The sequence below is a fragment of the Hemiscyllium ocellatum genome, chromosome 18 (genome assembly GCF_020745735.1).
Source record: "Hemiscyllium ocellatum isolate sHemOce1 chromosome 18, sHemOce1.pat.X.cur, whole genome shotgun sequence".
NCBI classification, from domain to species: Eukaryota; Metazoa; Chordata; class Chondrichthyes; order Orectolobiformes; family Hemiscylliidae; genus Hemiscyllium; species Hemiscyllium ocellatum.
In genome coordinates this window covers 8,674,988-8,692,909 of record NC_083418.1, presented here as the reverse complement: position 1 = coordinate 8,692,909, position 17,922 = coordinate 8,674,988, and the positions used below count along the sequence as shown (strand labels likewise).

Here is a 17,922-nt window from a genome sequence, read left to right as displayed (position 1 = left end):
ACTGAGCGGGTCTAGTGATTTCCTATCACACATCTACTACAGCGTGATTTTCTGTAGCAGTTTTCCACAGTGCATTTACTACAGCGTGAGGTTAAAGAGGAACGCAACTGTCATGTTACAGCAGAACGACCTGTATCTACTGCAGAAATTCACCAAAGATCCTCACAAAGCACCTTCCTAATCCATGATCACTTCCATCTAGAAGGACAAGAGCAGCAGCTACATGGGAACACCACCACCTCCAAGTTCCCCTCCAAGCTTCTCAGCATCCTGACTTGGAAATATACTGTCGTTTCTTCACTGTCACTGGGTCAAAGTCCTGGAATTCTTTCCCTCAGGGCATTGTGGGTCTACCCGCAGCACATAGACTGCAACGGTTCAAGAAGGCAGCTCACTACCACCTTCTTAAGGGCAACTAGGGATGGGCAATAAATACTGGACAGCCAGGGATGTCCACCATCTGCAAGGTAGAAGTTAGAAGCATCAGACAGGAAAGGAAAGGTTATGGTGTAGTTTTATTTGGTACGGGATGCAATAAATATGATAATAGCAAATCATCTTGAACTGGAAACAATAGAGTCCAGAGTGTTGGGAAGAAATAAAGAGGGAAAGAAGGCACAGGTGGGGGTAGACTGGAGACTGCTTCACAGCAGCTGTACAATGGGACAGAGAATCAATAGATAATCAGGGAATGTAACAAAGGCAGCACATTAATCATGGATAACTTCGACCTCCATGTGGATTAGCGAATTCAGATTGTCGTGCAGAAGAACTTGAGTGTATTCAGGACAATCTCCCAGAACAATAAGTTGTTGGGGAAGGGGGGGGGGTTAAATCAGAATAATGTTTTGAGGGGTTTGAGCAGCTGTTTTGGGTTGGGGAATTAATATCTGCACTGGGAGCAGTTTGTCTGTCTGGGCAGTCCCCAAACTCTATCTCTCTTTCTCTCTCTCTCTGTTGTGGTCTTGTTGAGTGACAGGGTGGGGGAGGTGGGGATGGTTCAGATATCAGAGCCTGTACTAGGGGCAGCCCCTGTATGCGCTGACCTTGCTGAGTGACAGGGCAGGCTGTGAGGCTGACCCTGGAATGGGCAGTGACAGCTGCTGGGACTGGCTGCCAGCGACAACATTGAGGAGCCGGGGGCCTTTTCTGCTTCACTCACTTGCGATCCTCGACAGAGCTGTCTGCCCGTCACTGCTGACACCCAGGGAAGGCTGTTCTGTGCAAGCCGGCTTTCTGTGCGCTGGCTGGGAGGGAGCTGTTTAATTCCGTACACAAGCCTTTCCCCACCTTCCGAACCTCCCCAGTGACTGAGGGCCTTCTATGCTTCAGTTTGAGGCAAAGATGGGCCAAGACCAAACCAAGCACCAAATTGAGAAAGGGTTGCGTCTGTACCAGTCAAATGAGACAGCGAAAGCCCTTGATATCTGGAAACGAGTGTTGGAGAAGAGTACCGACCTTCCCGGAAGGTTCCGGGTGTTGGGCTGCCTCATCACGGCCCACTCTGAGATGGGCAAGTACGCTGAGATGAAGAAGTTCGCTGTCGCGCAGATCGACGTGGCCCGTGAGATCGCTGACTCTGACTACGTCACCGAGTCCTACCTCAACCTGGCCCGCAGCAATGAGAAGCTGTGCGACTTCGCCAAGACTGTCACCTACTGCAAGACCTGTCTGAGCATGCAGGGGACCACTGTGGGTTTGCAGCTCAATGGCCAGGTCTGCCTCAGCATGGGCAATGCCTACCTGGGCCTCAGCTCCTTCCAGAAGGCCCTGGAGTGCTTCGAGAAGGCCCTTCGCTACGCTCACAGCAACGACGACAAGATGTTGGAATGCCGGGCGTGCTGCAGTCTGGGTAACTTCTACATCCAGCTCAAAGACTACGAGAAGGCACTCTTCTTTCCCTGTAAAGGGGCCGAATTGGTCAGCGATTATGGCAAGACGTGGAGCTTGAAATATAAAGCCATGAGCCAATACCACATGGCAGTGGCATACCGTAAACTGGCACGTTTAGAGGATGCCATGGAATGCTGTGAGGTAAGGCACACAAGAGTAGGCTCTGCCAACGCTCACAGTGAGCTGGCAAGGCAGAGGGCAGACAGAAGGGGTATTGGGGTTACCACTCAACAGATTTCTAGTGTGGCCTCATTGATATTGGGGAGGGTTGGTGAGTTATCGAGGCCTGATATGAAAGAGGATGCAGGCACTTGCAGCTTGTATTAGGGGCCTCCAGTGGCAACACGACCCAGTCAGTGACAGAGGGCACAGGCCGAGTACTGTCATGTGGATCCAGGGTTCACATTCTTGTGGAAGAGAATTAGTTTTGGAAGTAGTCCAGCTTTTTTATTGACACAGTTTCCACTGAATGAGCCTTTGTTTCAAAGGTCCATCATCCAAGTGTGATTGGAATGTCATCACAGGGGTTCGGTAATTTAGTATCTCAATTACAAACATAACAGTCTCAGAAATGATAGAGACCCCACTCTGATACAACACCTGGATTGTCTCACTCTGACCCACCGCCCGATACCCTCACTCTGACCCACCACCCCATACCCTCACCCTGACCCACCGCCCGATACCCTCACTCTGACCCACCGCCCGATACCCTCACTCTGACCCACCACCCCATACCCTCACCCTGACCCACCACCCCATACCCTCACCCTGACCCACCGCCCCATACCCTCACTCTGACCCACCACCCGATACCCTCACTCTGACCCACCACCCCGTACCCTCACTCTGACCCACCACCCCGTACCCTCACCCTGACCCACCACCCCGTACCCTCACTCTGACCCGCCACCCCGTACCCTCACCCTGACCCACCACCCCGTACCCTCACCCTGACCCACCACCCCGTACCCTCACTCTGACCCACCGCCCGATACCCTCACTCTGACCCACCACCCCGTACCCTCACTCTGACCCACCACCCCGTACCCTCACCCTGACCCACCACCCCGTACCCTCACTCTGACCCACCACCCCGTACCCTCACCCTGACCCACCACCCCGTACCCTCACCCTGACCCACCACCCCGTACCCTCACTCTGACCCACCACCCCGTACCCTCACCCTGACCCACCACCCCGTACCCTCACTCTGACCCACCGCCCGATACCCTCACTCTGACCCACCACCCCGTACCCTCACTCTGACCCACCACCCCGTACCCTCACCCTGACCCACCACCCCGTACCCTCACTCTGACCCACCGCCCGATACCCTCACTCTGACCCACCACCCCGTACCCTCACTCTGACCCACCACCCCGTACCCTCACCCTGACCCACCACCCCGTACCCTCACTCTGACCCACCGCCCGATACCCTCACTCTGACCCACCACCCCGTACCCTCACTCTGACCCACCACCCCGTACCCTCACCCTGACCCACCGCCCGATACCCTCACTCTGACCCACCACCCCGTACCCTCACTCTGACCACCACCCCGTACCCTCACCCTGACCCACCACCCCGTACCCTCACTCTGACCCACCACCCCGTATCCTCACACTGACACACCGCCCCGTACCCTCACTCTGACACATCGCCCCGTACCCTCACTCTGATACACCACCCCTTACTCTCACTCTGACCCAATATCCGATACTCTCACCCTGACCCACCACACCGTACCCTCACCCTGACCCACCACCATGTACTCTCACCCTGACCCACCACCCCGTACCCTCACCCTGACCCACCACCCCGTACCCTCACCCTGACCCACCACCATGTACTCTCACCCTGACACACCACCACGTACCCTCACGGCAGGGCGGCACGGTGGCACAGTGGTTAGCACTGCTGCCTCACAGCGCCAGAGACCTGGGTTCAATTCCCGACTCAGGCGACTGACTGTGTGGAGTTTGCACGTTCTCCCCGTGTCTGCGTGGGTTTCCTCCGGGTGCTCCGGTTTCCTCCCACAGTCACAAAGATGTGCGGGTCAGGTGAATTGGCCATGCTAAATTGCCCGTAGTGTTAGGTAAGGGGTATATGCAGGGGTATGGGTGGGTTGCGCTTCGGCGGGTCGGTGTGGACTTGTTGGGCTGAAGGGCCTGTTTCCACACTGTAAGTAATCTAATCTCACTCTGACCCACCACCCCATACTCTCACTCTGACCCACCACCCCGGACTCACACTCCGACACACCAATCCATACCCTCTCTCTGACACGTCACCCCGTACCCTCACTCTGACCCACCACACCGTCCCCTCACCCTGCTACACCACCACCTACTCTCACCCTGACACACCACTCCATACTCTCACCCTGCTACACCACCCCGTACCCTCACTCTGACATACCACCCCGTCCTCTCACCCTGCCACACCACCCGTACCCTCACTCTGACCCACCACCCGTACCCTCACTCTGACACACCACCTTGTACCCTCACTCCAACACCACACCTCGTTCCCTTGCTCTGACCCACTATCCCGTACTGTCACTCTGACACACCACCCCTTACCATCAGTCTGACCCACCACCCCGTACTCTCACCCTGACACATCAACCATTCCTCTCACCCTGACACACCACCCTATACTCTCACTCTGATGCGCCATCTCATATTCTCACCCTGACACACCGCCCTGTACCCTCACACTGATACACCACCCCATACTCTCACACTGACCCACCACCCCGTACCCTCACTCTGACACACCACACCATTCTCTCAATCTGACCCACCACCCCATACTAACACCCTGACACACCACCCCATACCCTCACCCTGACCCACCACCCCATACCCTCACCCTGACACACCACCCTGTACTCTCACTCTGACCCACCACCCCATACCCTCACTCTGACACACCGCCCTGTACTCTCACCCTTACACACCACCCCTTACTCTCTCCCTGACCCACCACCCCGTACTCTCTCCCTGACCCAGCACCCCGTACCCTCACTCTGACACACCACCCCGTACTCTCACCCTGACCCACCACCCCATACCCTCACTCTGACCCACCACCCCGTACCCTCACCCTGACCCACCACCTCATACCCTCACTCTGACACACCACCCCGTACTCTCACCCTGACCCACCACCCCATACCCTCACTCTAACACACCACCCCGTACCCTCACCCTGACACACCACCCCGTACCCTCACTTTGACACACCACCCTGTACTCTCACCCTGACCCACCAATCCATACCCTCACTCTGACACACCACCCTGTACTCTCACTCTGACACACCAACCCGTACCCTCACTCTGACACACCACCCCGTACCCTCACCCTGACACACCACCCCGTACCCTCACTTTGACACACCACCCTGTACTCTCACCCTGACACACCAATCCATACCCTCACTCTGACACACCACCCTGTACTCTCACCCTGACACACCAACCCGTACCCTCACTCTGACACACCAACCCGTACCCTCACTCTGACACACCACCCCTTACCATCAGTCTGACCCACCACCCCGTACTCTCACCCTGACACATCAACCATTCCTCTCACCCTGACACACCACCCTATACTCTCACTCTGATGCGCCATCTCATATTCTCACCCTGACACACCGCCCTGTACCCTCACACTGATACACCACCCCATACTCTCACACTGACCCACCACCCCGTACCCTCACTCTGACACACCACACCATTCTCTCAATCTGACCCACCACCCCATACTAACACCCTGACACACCACCCCATACCCTCACCCTGACCCACCACCCCATACCCTCACCCTGACACACCACCCTGTACTCTCACTCTGACCCACCACCCCATACCCTCACTCTGACACACCGCCCTGTACTCTCACCCTTACACACCACCCCTTACTCTCTCCCTGACCCACCACCCCGTACTCTCTCCCTGACCCAGCACCCCGTACCCTCACTCTGACACACCACCCCATACTCTCACCCTGACCCACCACCCCATACCCTCACTCTGACCCACCACCCCGTACCCTCACCCTGACCCACCACCTCATACCCTCACTCTGACACACCACCCCGTACTCTCACCCTGACCCACCACCCCATACCCTCACTCTAACACACCACCCCGTACCCTCACCCTGACACACCACCCCGTACCCTCACTTTGACACACCACCCTGTACTCTCACCCTGACCCACCAATCCATACCCTCACTCTGACACACCACCCTGTACTCTCACTCTGACACACCAACCCGTACCCTCACTCTGACACACCACCCCGTACCCTCACCCTGACACACCACCCCGTACCCTCACTTTGACACACCACCCTGTACTCTCACCCTGACACACCAATCCATACCCTCACTCTGACACACCACCCTGTACTCTCACCCTGACACACCAACCCGTACCCTCACTCTGACACACCACCCCGTACCCTCACCCTGACACACCAACCCGTACCCTCACTCTGACACACCAACCCGTACCCTCACTCTGACACACCGCCCCCTACCGTCACTGTGACACACCATCCCGTACTCACACTCCGACACACCAACCCGTACCCTCACTCTGACACACCACCCCGTACCCTCACATTGACACACCAACCCGTACCCTCACTCTGATACACCAGGGGAGTTGCAGATAAAGGTGTGGGGGAGCGCAGGGTGGTCAGGTGGAGATAGGAAAAACACATGATGTGGAGGAGCCAGTGTTTTTTTTTATTAGAGTCCCTACAGTGCGCAAACAGGTCCTTCAGCCTAACAAGTCCACACTGACCCTGCGAAGAGTAACCCACCCAGACCCATTCCCCAAACCTATTGCTCTACATTTACCTCTGACTAATACACCTGCTCTGACCACCGTGGGTAATTTAGCATGGCCAATTCACCTAACCTGCACATCTTTGGATGGTGGGAGGAAACTGGAGCACCCGGAGGAAACCCACACAGACACGGGGAGAATGTGCAAACTCCACACAGACAGTTGCCTGAGGCGGGAATCGAACCTGGGTCCCTGGTGCTGTGAGGCTAAGCTCTGAGCCACCGTGCTGCCACCTTAAGCTGGTCCTGCTCCACAACCACCTGATGAAGGAGCGGCGCTTCCAAATGAACCTGTTGGACTATAACCTGGCGTTTTGTGATGTTTAATTAGGTGAACACGGGTCGAGAGTATGAGCTGGTTGGTCAATGGGAGGAATGAACCCAGTTAGTGACTAGAAGGAAGGGTCGATGAGAGGAATGGAAGGGCGGGGAGGGGCTGGGCAGGGAGTCGGGGGATGGGAAGGGCAGTTATTTGAAATTGGAGAACTCAGTGTTGAGTCCTCCAGGCTGTAGGCTGCCCAAGCGGAAGATGAGGAGTTGTTCCTCCAATTTGCAGTTTGATTTGATGTGGCAATGGAGGAGGCCAAGGATGGTCATGTTGGAAAGGGAGTGGGAAGGGGAATTGAAATCGGTGGTGACTGGGAGGTCTGGTCGGCCCCTATGGGCCTGGCTAAGATGCTCAGTGAGCCGTTCCCTTAGTTTACATTTGCTTTCCCTGATGTAGAGCAGACCACATTGGGAACACCGGATACAGTAAACTAGGATGGAGGAGAGGCAGGTGAACCTCTGTCTCACCTGGAAGGACTGTTTAGGGCCCTGGATGGAGGGGAGAGTGAAAGCGTACCAGCAGGTTTTACATCTTTTCTGGTTGGAGGGGAAGGTATCTGGGGGTTCCACAGTGGCTCCGCCGCATCTGCTCCCAGGAGGACCAATTCCAATACCGAGCAACCCAGAGGGCTTCCTTCTTCAAAGACCGCAATTTCCCCTCAGACGTGATCGACGATGCTCTCCACCGCATCTCCTCCACTTCCCGCTCCTCCGCCCTTGAGCCCCGCTCCTCCAACCGCCACCAAGACAGAACCCCACTGGTCCTCACCTACCACCCCACCAACCTCCATATACAACGTATCATCCGCCATCATTTCCGCCACCTCCAAACGGACCCCACCACCAGGGATATATTTCCCTCCCCTCCCCTATCAGCGTTCCGCAAAGACCACTCCCTCCGTGACTCCCTTGTCAAGTCCACCCCCCCAATCAACCCAACCTCCACTCCTGGCACCTTCCCCTGCAACCGCAAGAAATGCAAAACTTGCGCTCACACCTCTCCCCTCACCTCCCTCCAAGGCCCCAAAGGATCCTTCCATATCACCTGCACCTCCACACACATCATTTAGTGCATCCGCTGCACCCGATGTGGCTCCTCTATATTGGGGAGACAGGCCGCCTACTTGCGGAACATTTCAGTGAACACCTCTGGAACACCCGGACCAACCAACCCAACCGCCCGTGGCTCAACACTTTAACTCCCCCTCCCACTCCACCAAGGACATGCAGGTCTTTGTCCTCTTCCATTGCCAGACTCTGACCACATGACGCCTGGAGGAGGAGCGCCTCATCTTCCACCTAGGAACCCTCCAACCACAAGGGATGAATGCAGATTTCTCCAGCTTCCTCATTTCCCCTCCCTCCCCCCACCTTTTCTCAGTCCCAACTCTCGGACTCAGCACCGCCTTCTTGACCCTCAATCTTCTTCCTGACCTCTCCGTGCCCACCCCCTCTCCAGCCTATCACCCTCACCCTCACCACCTTCCACCTATCGTATTCCCAATGCCCCTCCCCCAAATTCCCTCCCCTCTACCTTTTATCTTAGCCCGCTTGGCACACCCTCCTCATTCCTGAAGAAGGGCTTATGCCTGAAATGTCGATTCTCCTGCTCCTCCGATGCTGCCTGGCCTGCTGTTTTCCAGCACCACATTTTTCAACTCTGGTCTCCAGCATCTGCAGTCCTCACTTTCTCCTGCCTGAAAGTGTGGTCTGGACCGGAACTTTCACAAGCTTCCCAAGCTGCTTGGATAAATACTCGAAGCATCATCACATACAAGGCAGTGGGGAAAATGCTGCAAAATGGGATTAGAACAGGTAGACATTTCAGGATATCACAAACTTGATGGGCTGAAGGGCCTTTCTGTGATGTAATGACAAAGAAAGTTGTTTAGCTTTTCATTTTACTGACTAACTTATATCCAATTGACTCCCCAAAACCTGTCCTACATCTGCAAGTAGGGAGGGTGAGATGGATGCAGCTCCATCAACACTCAAGAAGCTTAATGCCACTGGGGATGAAGTAGCCATCTTGACTGGCACATCAACAAACATTCACTCCCTCCCCCATCGATGGTCAGGAGCAGCAGGTATTTATTATCTACAAGGTGCACTGAGGAAATTCATGAAAGATCCTTCAGCAGCATCTTCTAAACACGTGATCACTAACATTGAGAGGGACAAGGTCAGCAGGTATATGGGAATATTGACCCAGCCAAGTCAGCCATTGGATTATATTGATTGTGTGTGTGTGTGTGTGTGTCTATGTGTGTATCTGTATGTGTGCCTATGTGGGGTGTGTGTCTGTGTATCTGTTTCTGTGTGTGTGTGGGTGTGTCTGTGTGTGGGTGTGTTTGTGTGTGGGTGTCTGTGTGGTGTGTGTGTCTGTGGGTGTCTGTGTATCTGTGCGTCTATGTGGGGTGTGTGTCTGCGTGTGTGTTTGTGCGTGTGTTTCTGTGTGTGTCTGTGTGTGGGGTGTCTGTCTGTGTGTGTCTTGCGTGTATGTCTGTGTGTGTCTCTATATCTGTGTATGTGTGTCTGTGTGTGTATCTGTGTGTGTGTGTATATCTCTGTGTCTGTGTGTGGGGTGTCTGTGTGTGTGTCTGAGTATGTGTGTCTGTGTCTGTGTGTGTGTCTATGTCTGTGTGTCTGAGTATGTGTGTCTATGTGTCTGTGTGTGTGTGTGTGTCTATGTCTGTGTGTGTGTGTGCGTGTGTGTGTCTGTGTGTGTGTTTGTGTGTCTGTTTATGTGTGTCTGTGTATGTGTGTCTGTGTATGTGTGTCTGTGTGTGTGTGTGTGTGTCTGTGTATGTGTGTCTGTGTGTGTATATCTCTGTGTCTCTGTCTTTCAGGAATCGATGAAGATTGCCATCCAGCACCGGGACCGCCCTCTGCAGGCCCTCTGCCTGCTCTGCTTTGCTGACATCCATCGACATCACGCTGACACTCTGGTAAGGCCTGAGGAGACGGCACCTTTACAGTAAAATCCCACCACAAATGTTTAAGGTGCAAGGATAAGTTTAAAATGCAGGCGATCTCTGTGTTGCGAACAAGTTGCAATCCTGAGTCCATTTGCAAGCTGATTTGTACCCAGGTCAGAACACAGTGCAGCACAATGTAAATTAGCCATCTGTAAGGACAAGAAATGTTCATATGTTGGATTTTTAAAATTTCACCCCTGCATGTGATCACCTTTATAAGTATGAACACATTGTCCTCCATATAATGTATATCTCAGTAACATTGCCATGATTTTCCATTGGTTTGTTGTTAACACACATCTGATTCGCTGTTCGGGAAGGAAATCTGCTCTATTTTCTGGTCAGACCTATGTGTGTGCTCCTGATTCACTCTTATCTGGCCGAACAGTTGGACTCGTAATTCACTAGAAAATCACTGTTAGAGATAGGCAGCAAAGTGATCCCACAATCAATGGATCAGATCTCAGCTCTGCAGAATGGTGGTAGACAACCTAAACAATTCTCTGGAAGAGGAGGCTTCACAAATATCCCCATCTTCAAAAATTAGAGCAAAAGAATTTGATTAGATTCCCTACAGTATGGAAACTGGCTCTTCGGCCTAACAAGTCTACACCGACCCTCCGAGAGTAACCCACCCAGACCCATTTCCCACATTTACCCCTAACACCTAGCCCTACGGGCAATTTAGCATGGCCAGTTCACCTGGCCTGTGGGAGGAAACCCACGCAGATACGGGGAGAATGTGTAAACTCCACACAGACAGTCACTCTAGGGTGGAATCAAACCCAGATCCCTGGTGCTGTGAGGCGGCACTGAGCCACCGTGAATCATTCACAGCAACCTTCCACCGAAAGTGCCAAGTGGATAATCAATCTTGGCCTCCACCAATTTTCAGATTAGACTTACAGTGTGGAAACAGGCCCTTCGGCCCAACAAGTCCACACCGACCCGCCGAAGCGCAACCCACCCATACCCCTACATTTACCCCTTACCTAACACTACGGGCAATTTAGCATGGCCAATTCACCTGACCCGCACATCTTTGTGACTGTGGGAGGAAACCGGAGCACCCGGAGGAAACCCACGCAGACACAGGGAGAACGTGCAAACTCCACACAGTCAGTCGCCTGAGTCGGGAATTGAACCCGGGTCTACAGGCGCTGTGAGGCAGCAGTGCTAACCACTGTGCCACCGTGCCGCCCAAATGGTTTGCAGCATCACAGAAAACACAGTCTTCAACCAATTCGGTGCACTCCATATGATGTCAAGGACTGGTTAGAGGCACTGAATACTGCAAAGGCTGTGGGCCTTGATAATATTCCGGCAATATTTCTGAAGACTCGTGCTCCCGAACTTGCTGCTCCCCTAGCCAGACTATTCCTGCAGAACTATAACGTGAAAATGTGAACAATTGCCCAGGTATGTCCTGTACGCAAAAGCAGGACAAAATCCAACTTGGTCAATTATCAGACTCTGGATTAGTGGTGCTGGAAGGGCACAGCAGTTCAGGCAGCATCCAAAGTGCAGCGAAATCGATGTTTCGGGCAAAAGCCCTTCATCAGGAAGGGCTGATGAAAGGCTTTTGCCCGAAACATCGATTTCGCTGCACCTTGGATGCTGCCTGAACTGCTGTGCTTTTCCAGCACCACTGATCCAGAATCTGGTTTCCAGCATCTGCAGTCATTGTTTTTACCTCCTTTGGTCAATTATCAGTCCACTGAATCTAAAAGTGATGGAACGGGTTTCTGACTGGGTTGTCAGTCAGCATAAGCTTGTGGAATTGTGACCTCATGTGGCCACACACTGTAATTGTGGGCCCTGAGGTCTGCAGTGTAGAGCTCAGAGTGGGTGTACTTTTTTCAGGAAACACTGTTAGCGTTACCTATCCAACAAGATCTTCCCACAACCTTCTCTATTCCACTGCTCCTTCACTCACAGGCTTCCTCCTCCTTTCCCCCTTCCTCAACTCCTTGCAGGTCACCCATCAGTCTGCCTTCCTCCTGCAGGACACCCACCCTCTGCACCACCACCACCACCTGCAAGTCCATTAGACCATACAAGATGGGCCGTTCACCTCCTACTGAACAGCAGAGAATCATGGCTGATCGGTCATTCCTCCCATCCACCTTTCTTTGTAACCCTTCATTCCCCGACTGATGAAGAATCTCTTCAAGATTAGAGTGGTGCTCATCTTCAGCATCTGCAGTCCCCATTTCTGCCTGACCAAGAATCTATCTCAGCCTTAGATATACACGAGGACTGTGTCCCCATCGCTCTCTGTGGAAGGTGTTCTAAAGATTCTCAACCTCTGAGAAAAGACAATTCTCCTCATCTCAGTCTGAAATCGGTATTCCTTTATTCTGAGACAAAGTCCCATTGCTATGAGACTCTCTCATGTGGGAAACATCATCTCAGATTTACTCTGTTGAGCTCCTTAAGAATCCAATGTTTCAGTGAGATCACCTCTCATTTTCCTGAAATGCAGTGATTAGAGACCCAACCTATTTTGCCTTTGCTCATAAGACAATCCCTTCATACATCTGAACCGCCTCCAATTAAGTTATGCATTCTCATCAGTAAGGGGATCAAGTCTGTTGTGGTTCTGCTCGCCGAGCTGGAAGTTTTTGCTGCAAACGTTTCGTTCCCTGGCTAGGGAACATCATCAGTGCTGTTGGAGCCTCGTGTGAAGCGCTGCTTTGATGTTTCTTCCGGTATTTATATTGGTTTGTATAAACCAATTCCGTATCCTCCTCTCCTGCGTGCCCCCATCATTTCCATTCCTCCTGCAATCCACCTCATTCCTTGCTCCTCCTTATGCATGCCTCACCCCGCCCCACATTTCTATTCTGTTCTGTGTGCCTGTGTGTGGGGCAGAAGGGTGGATCAGTGGTCAGCATTGCTGCCTCACAGCACCAGGAACCCAGCTTTGATTCTAGCCTTGGGTGACTGTGTGAGTTTGCACATTCTTCCCCTGTCTGCGTGGGATTCATCTGGATGCTCTAGTTTCCTCTCACAGTCCAAAGCCGTGCAGGTTAGGTGGATTGGCCATGCTAATTTGCCAGTAGTGTCCGGGGATGTGCAGGCGAGGTGGATTGGCCGAGGAAAATAGGGACAGGGTACAGGGATGGCTCTGGTTGGCATGCTCTTCAGAGGACAAAGTGAGGACTGCAGATGCTGGAGATCAGAGCTGAAAAATATGTTGCTGGAAAAGCGCAGCAGGTCAGGCAGCATCAAAGGAACAGGAGAAACAACATTTCGGGCATAGGCCGTTCCTGAAACGTCGATTCTCATGCTCTTCAGAGGGTCCGCATAGGGCTAGATGGGCTGAATGCCCTACTTCTACATTGTCAGGACTTTATGATTGTGCTGTGTGTGCAGTATGATAGGTGTGTGTGTCGTGGGTAGTATGGTTGTGTGTGTGCTGTGTGGTAGGTGTGTGTGTAGTGGGTAGTATGGTTGTGTGTGTGCTGTGTGGTAGGTGTGTGTGTAGTGGGTAGTATGGTTGTGTGTGGGTGCTGTGTGGTAGGTGTGTGTGTAGTGGGTAGCATGGTTGTGTGTGGGTGCTGTGTGGTAGGTGTGTGTGTAGTGGGTAGCATGGTTGTGTGTGTGCTGTGTGGTAGGTGTATGTGTAGTGGGTAGTATGGTTGTGTGTGGGTGCTGTGTGATAGGTGTGTATATGCAGCAGGTAGTATGGTTCTGTGTTGGTGCTGTGTGATTGATGTATGTGTAGCAGGTAGTATGGTTGTGTGTGGGTGCTGTGTGGTAGGTGTGTGTATAGTGGGTAATATGGCTGTGTGTGGGTGCTGTATGGTTGGTGTGTGTGTAGAGATTAGTACAGCTGTGTGTGTGTGTTGTGTGGTAGGTGTGTGTAGTGGGTAGTATGGTTGTGTGTGGGCGCTGTGTGGTAGGTGTATGTATAGTGGGTAGTGTGGTTGTGTGTGGGTGCTGTGTGGTAGGTGTGTGTGTAGTGGGTAGTATGGTTGTGTGTGTGTGCTGTGTGTTAGGTGTGTGTATAGTGGGTAGTATGGTTGTGTGGGTGCTGTGTTGTAGGTGTGTGTGTAGTGGGTAGTATGGTTGTGTGTGTGTGCTGTGTGGTAGGTGTGTATGTAGTGGGTAGTATGGTTGTGTGTGCGTGCTGTGTGATAGGTGTGTATATGCAGCAGGTAGCATGGTTGTGTGTGGGTGCTGTGTGATAGACGTGAGTGTAGCGGGTAGTATGGCTATGTGTGGGTGCTGTGTGGTTGGTGTGTGTGTAGAGATTAGTACGGTTGTGTGTGGGTGCTGTGTGGCAGGTGTGTGTATAGTGGGTAGTATGGTTGTGTGGGTGCTGTGTGGTAGGTGTGTGTGTAGAGGGTAGCATGGTTGTGTGTGCGCTGTGTGGTAGGTGTATGTATAGTGGGTAGTATGGCTGTGTGTGGGTGCTTTGTGGTAGGTGTGTGTGTAGTGGGTAGTATGGCTGTGTGTGGGTGCTTTGTGGTAGGTGTATGTGCAGTGGGTAGTAATTTTGTCTGTGGGTGCTGTGTGGTAGGTGTGCGTGTAGTGGGTAGTATGATTGTGTGTGTGGTTGCAGTGTGACAGGTGTGTGTGTAGTGGGTTGAATGGCTGTGTGGGTGCTGTGTGGTAGGTGTGTGTGTAGAGGGTAGCATGGTTGTGTGGGTGCTGTGTGGTAGGTGTGTGTGTAGAGGGTAGCATGGTTGTGTGGGTGCTGTGTGGTAGGTGTGTGTGGAGGGTAGTATGGTTGTGTGTGGGTGCTGTGTGATAGGCGTGTGTGTAGTGGGTAGCATGGTTGTGTGTGGATGCTTTAAGGTAGGTGTGTGTAGTGGGTATTGTGGATGTGTGTGTGTGCTGTGTGGTAGGTGTGTGTGTGTAGTGGGTAGTACGGTTGTGTGTGGTTGCAGTGTGGTAGGTGTGTGTAGAGTGTAGTAAGATTGTGTGTCAGTGTTGTGTGGCAGGTGTGTGTGTAGTGGGTAGTGTGGTTGTGTGTGCATGCTGTGTGGTAGGTGTGTGTGTGTGCAGCGGGGAGTATGGTTGTGTGGGTGTGTGTGTTTAATGGGTGGTGTGGTTGTGTGTGGGTGCTATGTGACAGGCGTGTATGTAGTGGGTTGAATGGCTGTGTGGGTGCTGTTGCTAGGTGTGCGTGCAGAGGGTAGTACCATTGTGTGAGTGCTGTGTGGTAGGTGTGTGTGCAGTGGGTAGTATGGTTGTGTGTGGTTGCTGTAAGGTAGGCGTGTGTGTAGTTGGTAGCATGGTTGTGTGGGTGCTGTGTGGTAGGTGTGTGTAGAGGGTAGTGTGGTTGTGTGAGTGCAGTGTGGTAGGTGTATGTGCAGTGGGTAGTGTGGTTGTGTGTGCGTGCTGTGTGGTAGGTGTGTGTGTGAGCAGTGGGTAGTGTGGTTGTGTGTGGGTGCTGTGTGGTATATGTGTGTGCAGTGGGTAGTTTGGTTGTGTGGGTGCTGTGTAGTAGGTGTGTGTGTAGAGGGTAGTATGTTTGTGTTGTGGGTGCGTGTGTATAGTGGGTAGTATGGTTGTGTGAGTGCAGAGTGGTAGGTGTGTGTGCAGTGGGTTGTGCAGTTGTGTGTGGGTGCTGCGTGGTAGGTGTGTGTGTGTCATGGATGGTATGGGCGCTCTGTAGTAGGTGTGCGTTTAGTGGGTGGTGTGGTTGTGTGTGGATGCTGGGTGAAAGGCGTGTGTATAATGGGTAGTATCATTGTGTGGGTGCAATTTGGTAGGTGTGTGTGTAGTGGGTAATACAGTTGTGTGGGTGCTGTGTGGTAGGTGTGTGTGCAGTGGGTAGTATGTTTGTGTGTGGGTGCTGTGAGGTAAGTGTGTGTGTGCATTGGGTAGTATGGTTGTGTGGGTGCTGTGTGGTAGGTGTGTGTGTAGTGGGTAGTACGGTTGTGTGGGTGCTGTGTGGTAGGTGTGTGTAGTGGGTAGTATGGTTGTGTGTGGGTGCTGTGTGATAGGCGTGTGTGTAGTGGGTAGTATGGTTGTGTGGGTGCTGTGTGGTAGGTGTGTGTGCAGTGAGTAGTATGTTTGTGTGTGGGTGCTGTGTGGTAGGTGTGTGTAGTGGGTAGTATGGTTGTGTGTGGGTGCTGTGTGATAGGCGTGTGTGTAGTGGGTAGTATGGTTGTGTGGGTGCTGTGTGGTAGGTGTGTGTGTAGTGGGTAGCATGGTTGTGTGGGTGCTGTGTGGTAGGTGTGTGTAGAGGGTAGTGTGGTTGTGTGAGTGCAGTGTGGTAGGTGTGTGCAGTGGGTAGTGTGGTTGTGTGTGCGTGCTGTGTGGTAGGTGTGTGTGTGAGCAGTGGGTAGTGTGGTTGTGTGTGGGTGCTGTGTGATATGTGTGTGCAGTGGGTAGTTTGGTTGTGTGGGTGCTGTGTAGTAGGTGTGTGTGTAGTTGGTAGTATGTTTGTGTTGTGGGTGCTGTGTGGGAAGTGTGTGTGTGCATTGGGTAGTATGGTTGTGTGGGTGCTGTGTGGTAGAGTGTGTGTGTAGTGGGTAGTATGGTTGTGTGTGGGTGCTCTGTAGTAGCTGTGCCTTTAGTGGGTAGTATGGTTGTGTGTGGGTGCTGTGTGGTACGTGTGTGTGTAGAGGGTAGTATGGTTTTGTGTGGGTGCTGTGTGGTACGTGTGTGTGTAGTGGGTAGTATGGTTGTGTGTGGGTGCTGTGTGATAGGCGTGTGTGTAGTGGGTAGTAGGGTTGTGTGGGTGCAGTGTGGTAGGTGTGTGTGCAGTGGGTAGAATGGTTGTGTGTGTGTGCTGTGTGATAGGCGTGTGTGTAGTGGGTAGTAGGGTTGTGTGGGTGCAGTGTGGTAGGTGTGTGTGCAGTGGGTTGTACGGTTGTGTGCGGGTGCTGTGTGCTTGTTGTGTGTGTGTAGTGGGTGGTATGGGTGTTCTGTAGTAGGTGTGCGTTTAGTGGGTAGTATGGTTGTAGTATGGGTGCTGTGTGGTAGGTGTCCATTTTGTGGGTGGTATGGTTGTGGTATGTGTGCTCTGTGTCAGGTGTGTGTTTAGTGTGTGGTATGGTTATGGTGTGGGTGGTGTGTTGTATGTGTGCCTTTAGTGGGTGGTATGCTTGTGTTGTCCGTGTAGGAAACATTTTCAAAAGCATGCAAAATCTCCCAATTTACCTGTTTGTCAGGCTGAGTTTGATAGAAAGCATGGTGCACATCTCTACACAGGACAAGAATGTCCATTTTTTTACAAGTAATTAGACTTTAGCTATAAACCCAGCATATAACTATACCAACCAAATCTCTCATCTCCTTATAAACTAACCCTTGCATAGACATCAACAGATAAAGTCAGACTGGGAGAAAAACATGGGTGTTATGGACAGTGGAAAAAACTGAAGGCAAATCTGTGAACCTGTTCACCGAGTTGCTGAGGTCCTTGTGCTAATCAGAATGCTACTTATCCATCTTCATTCTCCAGATACATCCACTGGTTTCCAAGAGGCACAGAGTAGCTAGTTCACACATCAAAAGGATTCTGACTTATTAAAAGGCACAGCTTCCAGCAACCGCTGATCTAAAGTCAATGGCTTTTACTGCAGAGAATAGAGAGAGCTTCTGAGCTGATGAAGGTCTGAAGGCTTCTCAATATCTGATTCACAGCCCCAAGCTGTTCATTTATCTGGGAATCAATCTGATAGATTTTAGCAGATCAATTTATTTTTTTGTAGTTGTTCACTAGTCCAAAGAGCTGCTAGTTGCTGTCTAAAGCCCCATTTGCAGATAGCTGCTCAATTCCAGGTGATCTGCAAACTGCATTTCAGTTCCTGCTTGAACAGGCAGCTGTGTAAACAATGCTTACAATAAGTGCCAGGCTACTTGCTTTAAAAGCATGCAATAATC

General features: G+C 52.3%; 1 protein-coding gene across 2 annotated transcripts in view; it reads left to right on the top strand.

Moving 5' to 3' along the window:
* The first annotated feature begins 1,221 nt into the window (after nt 1-1,221).
* The window catches only part of rapsn (receptor-associated protein of the synapse, 43kD), a 45,325-nt gene continuing 28,624 nt past the window's right edge, over nt 1,222-17,922 (top strand). For both annotated transcript variants that reach the window (XM_060838358.1, XM_060838357.1), the window contains exons 1-2: nt 1,222-2,034; nt 9,946-10,044. In XM_060838358.1, coding sequence (XP_060694341.1) covers nt 1,324-2,034; nt 9,946-10,044 — 810 coding nt within the window. In that variant the 5' untranslated portion in view covers nt 1,222-1,323. The remainder of the gene's footprint in view (nt 2,035-9,945; nt 10,045-17,922) is intronic.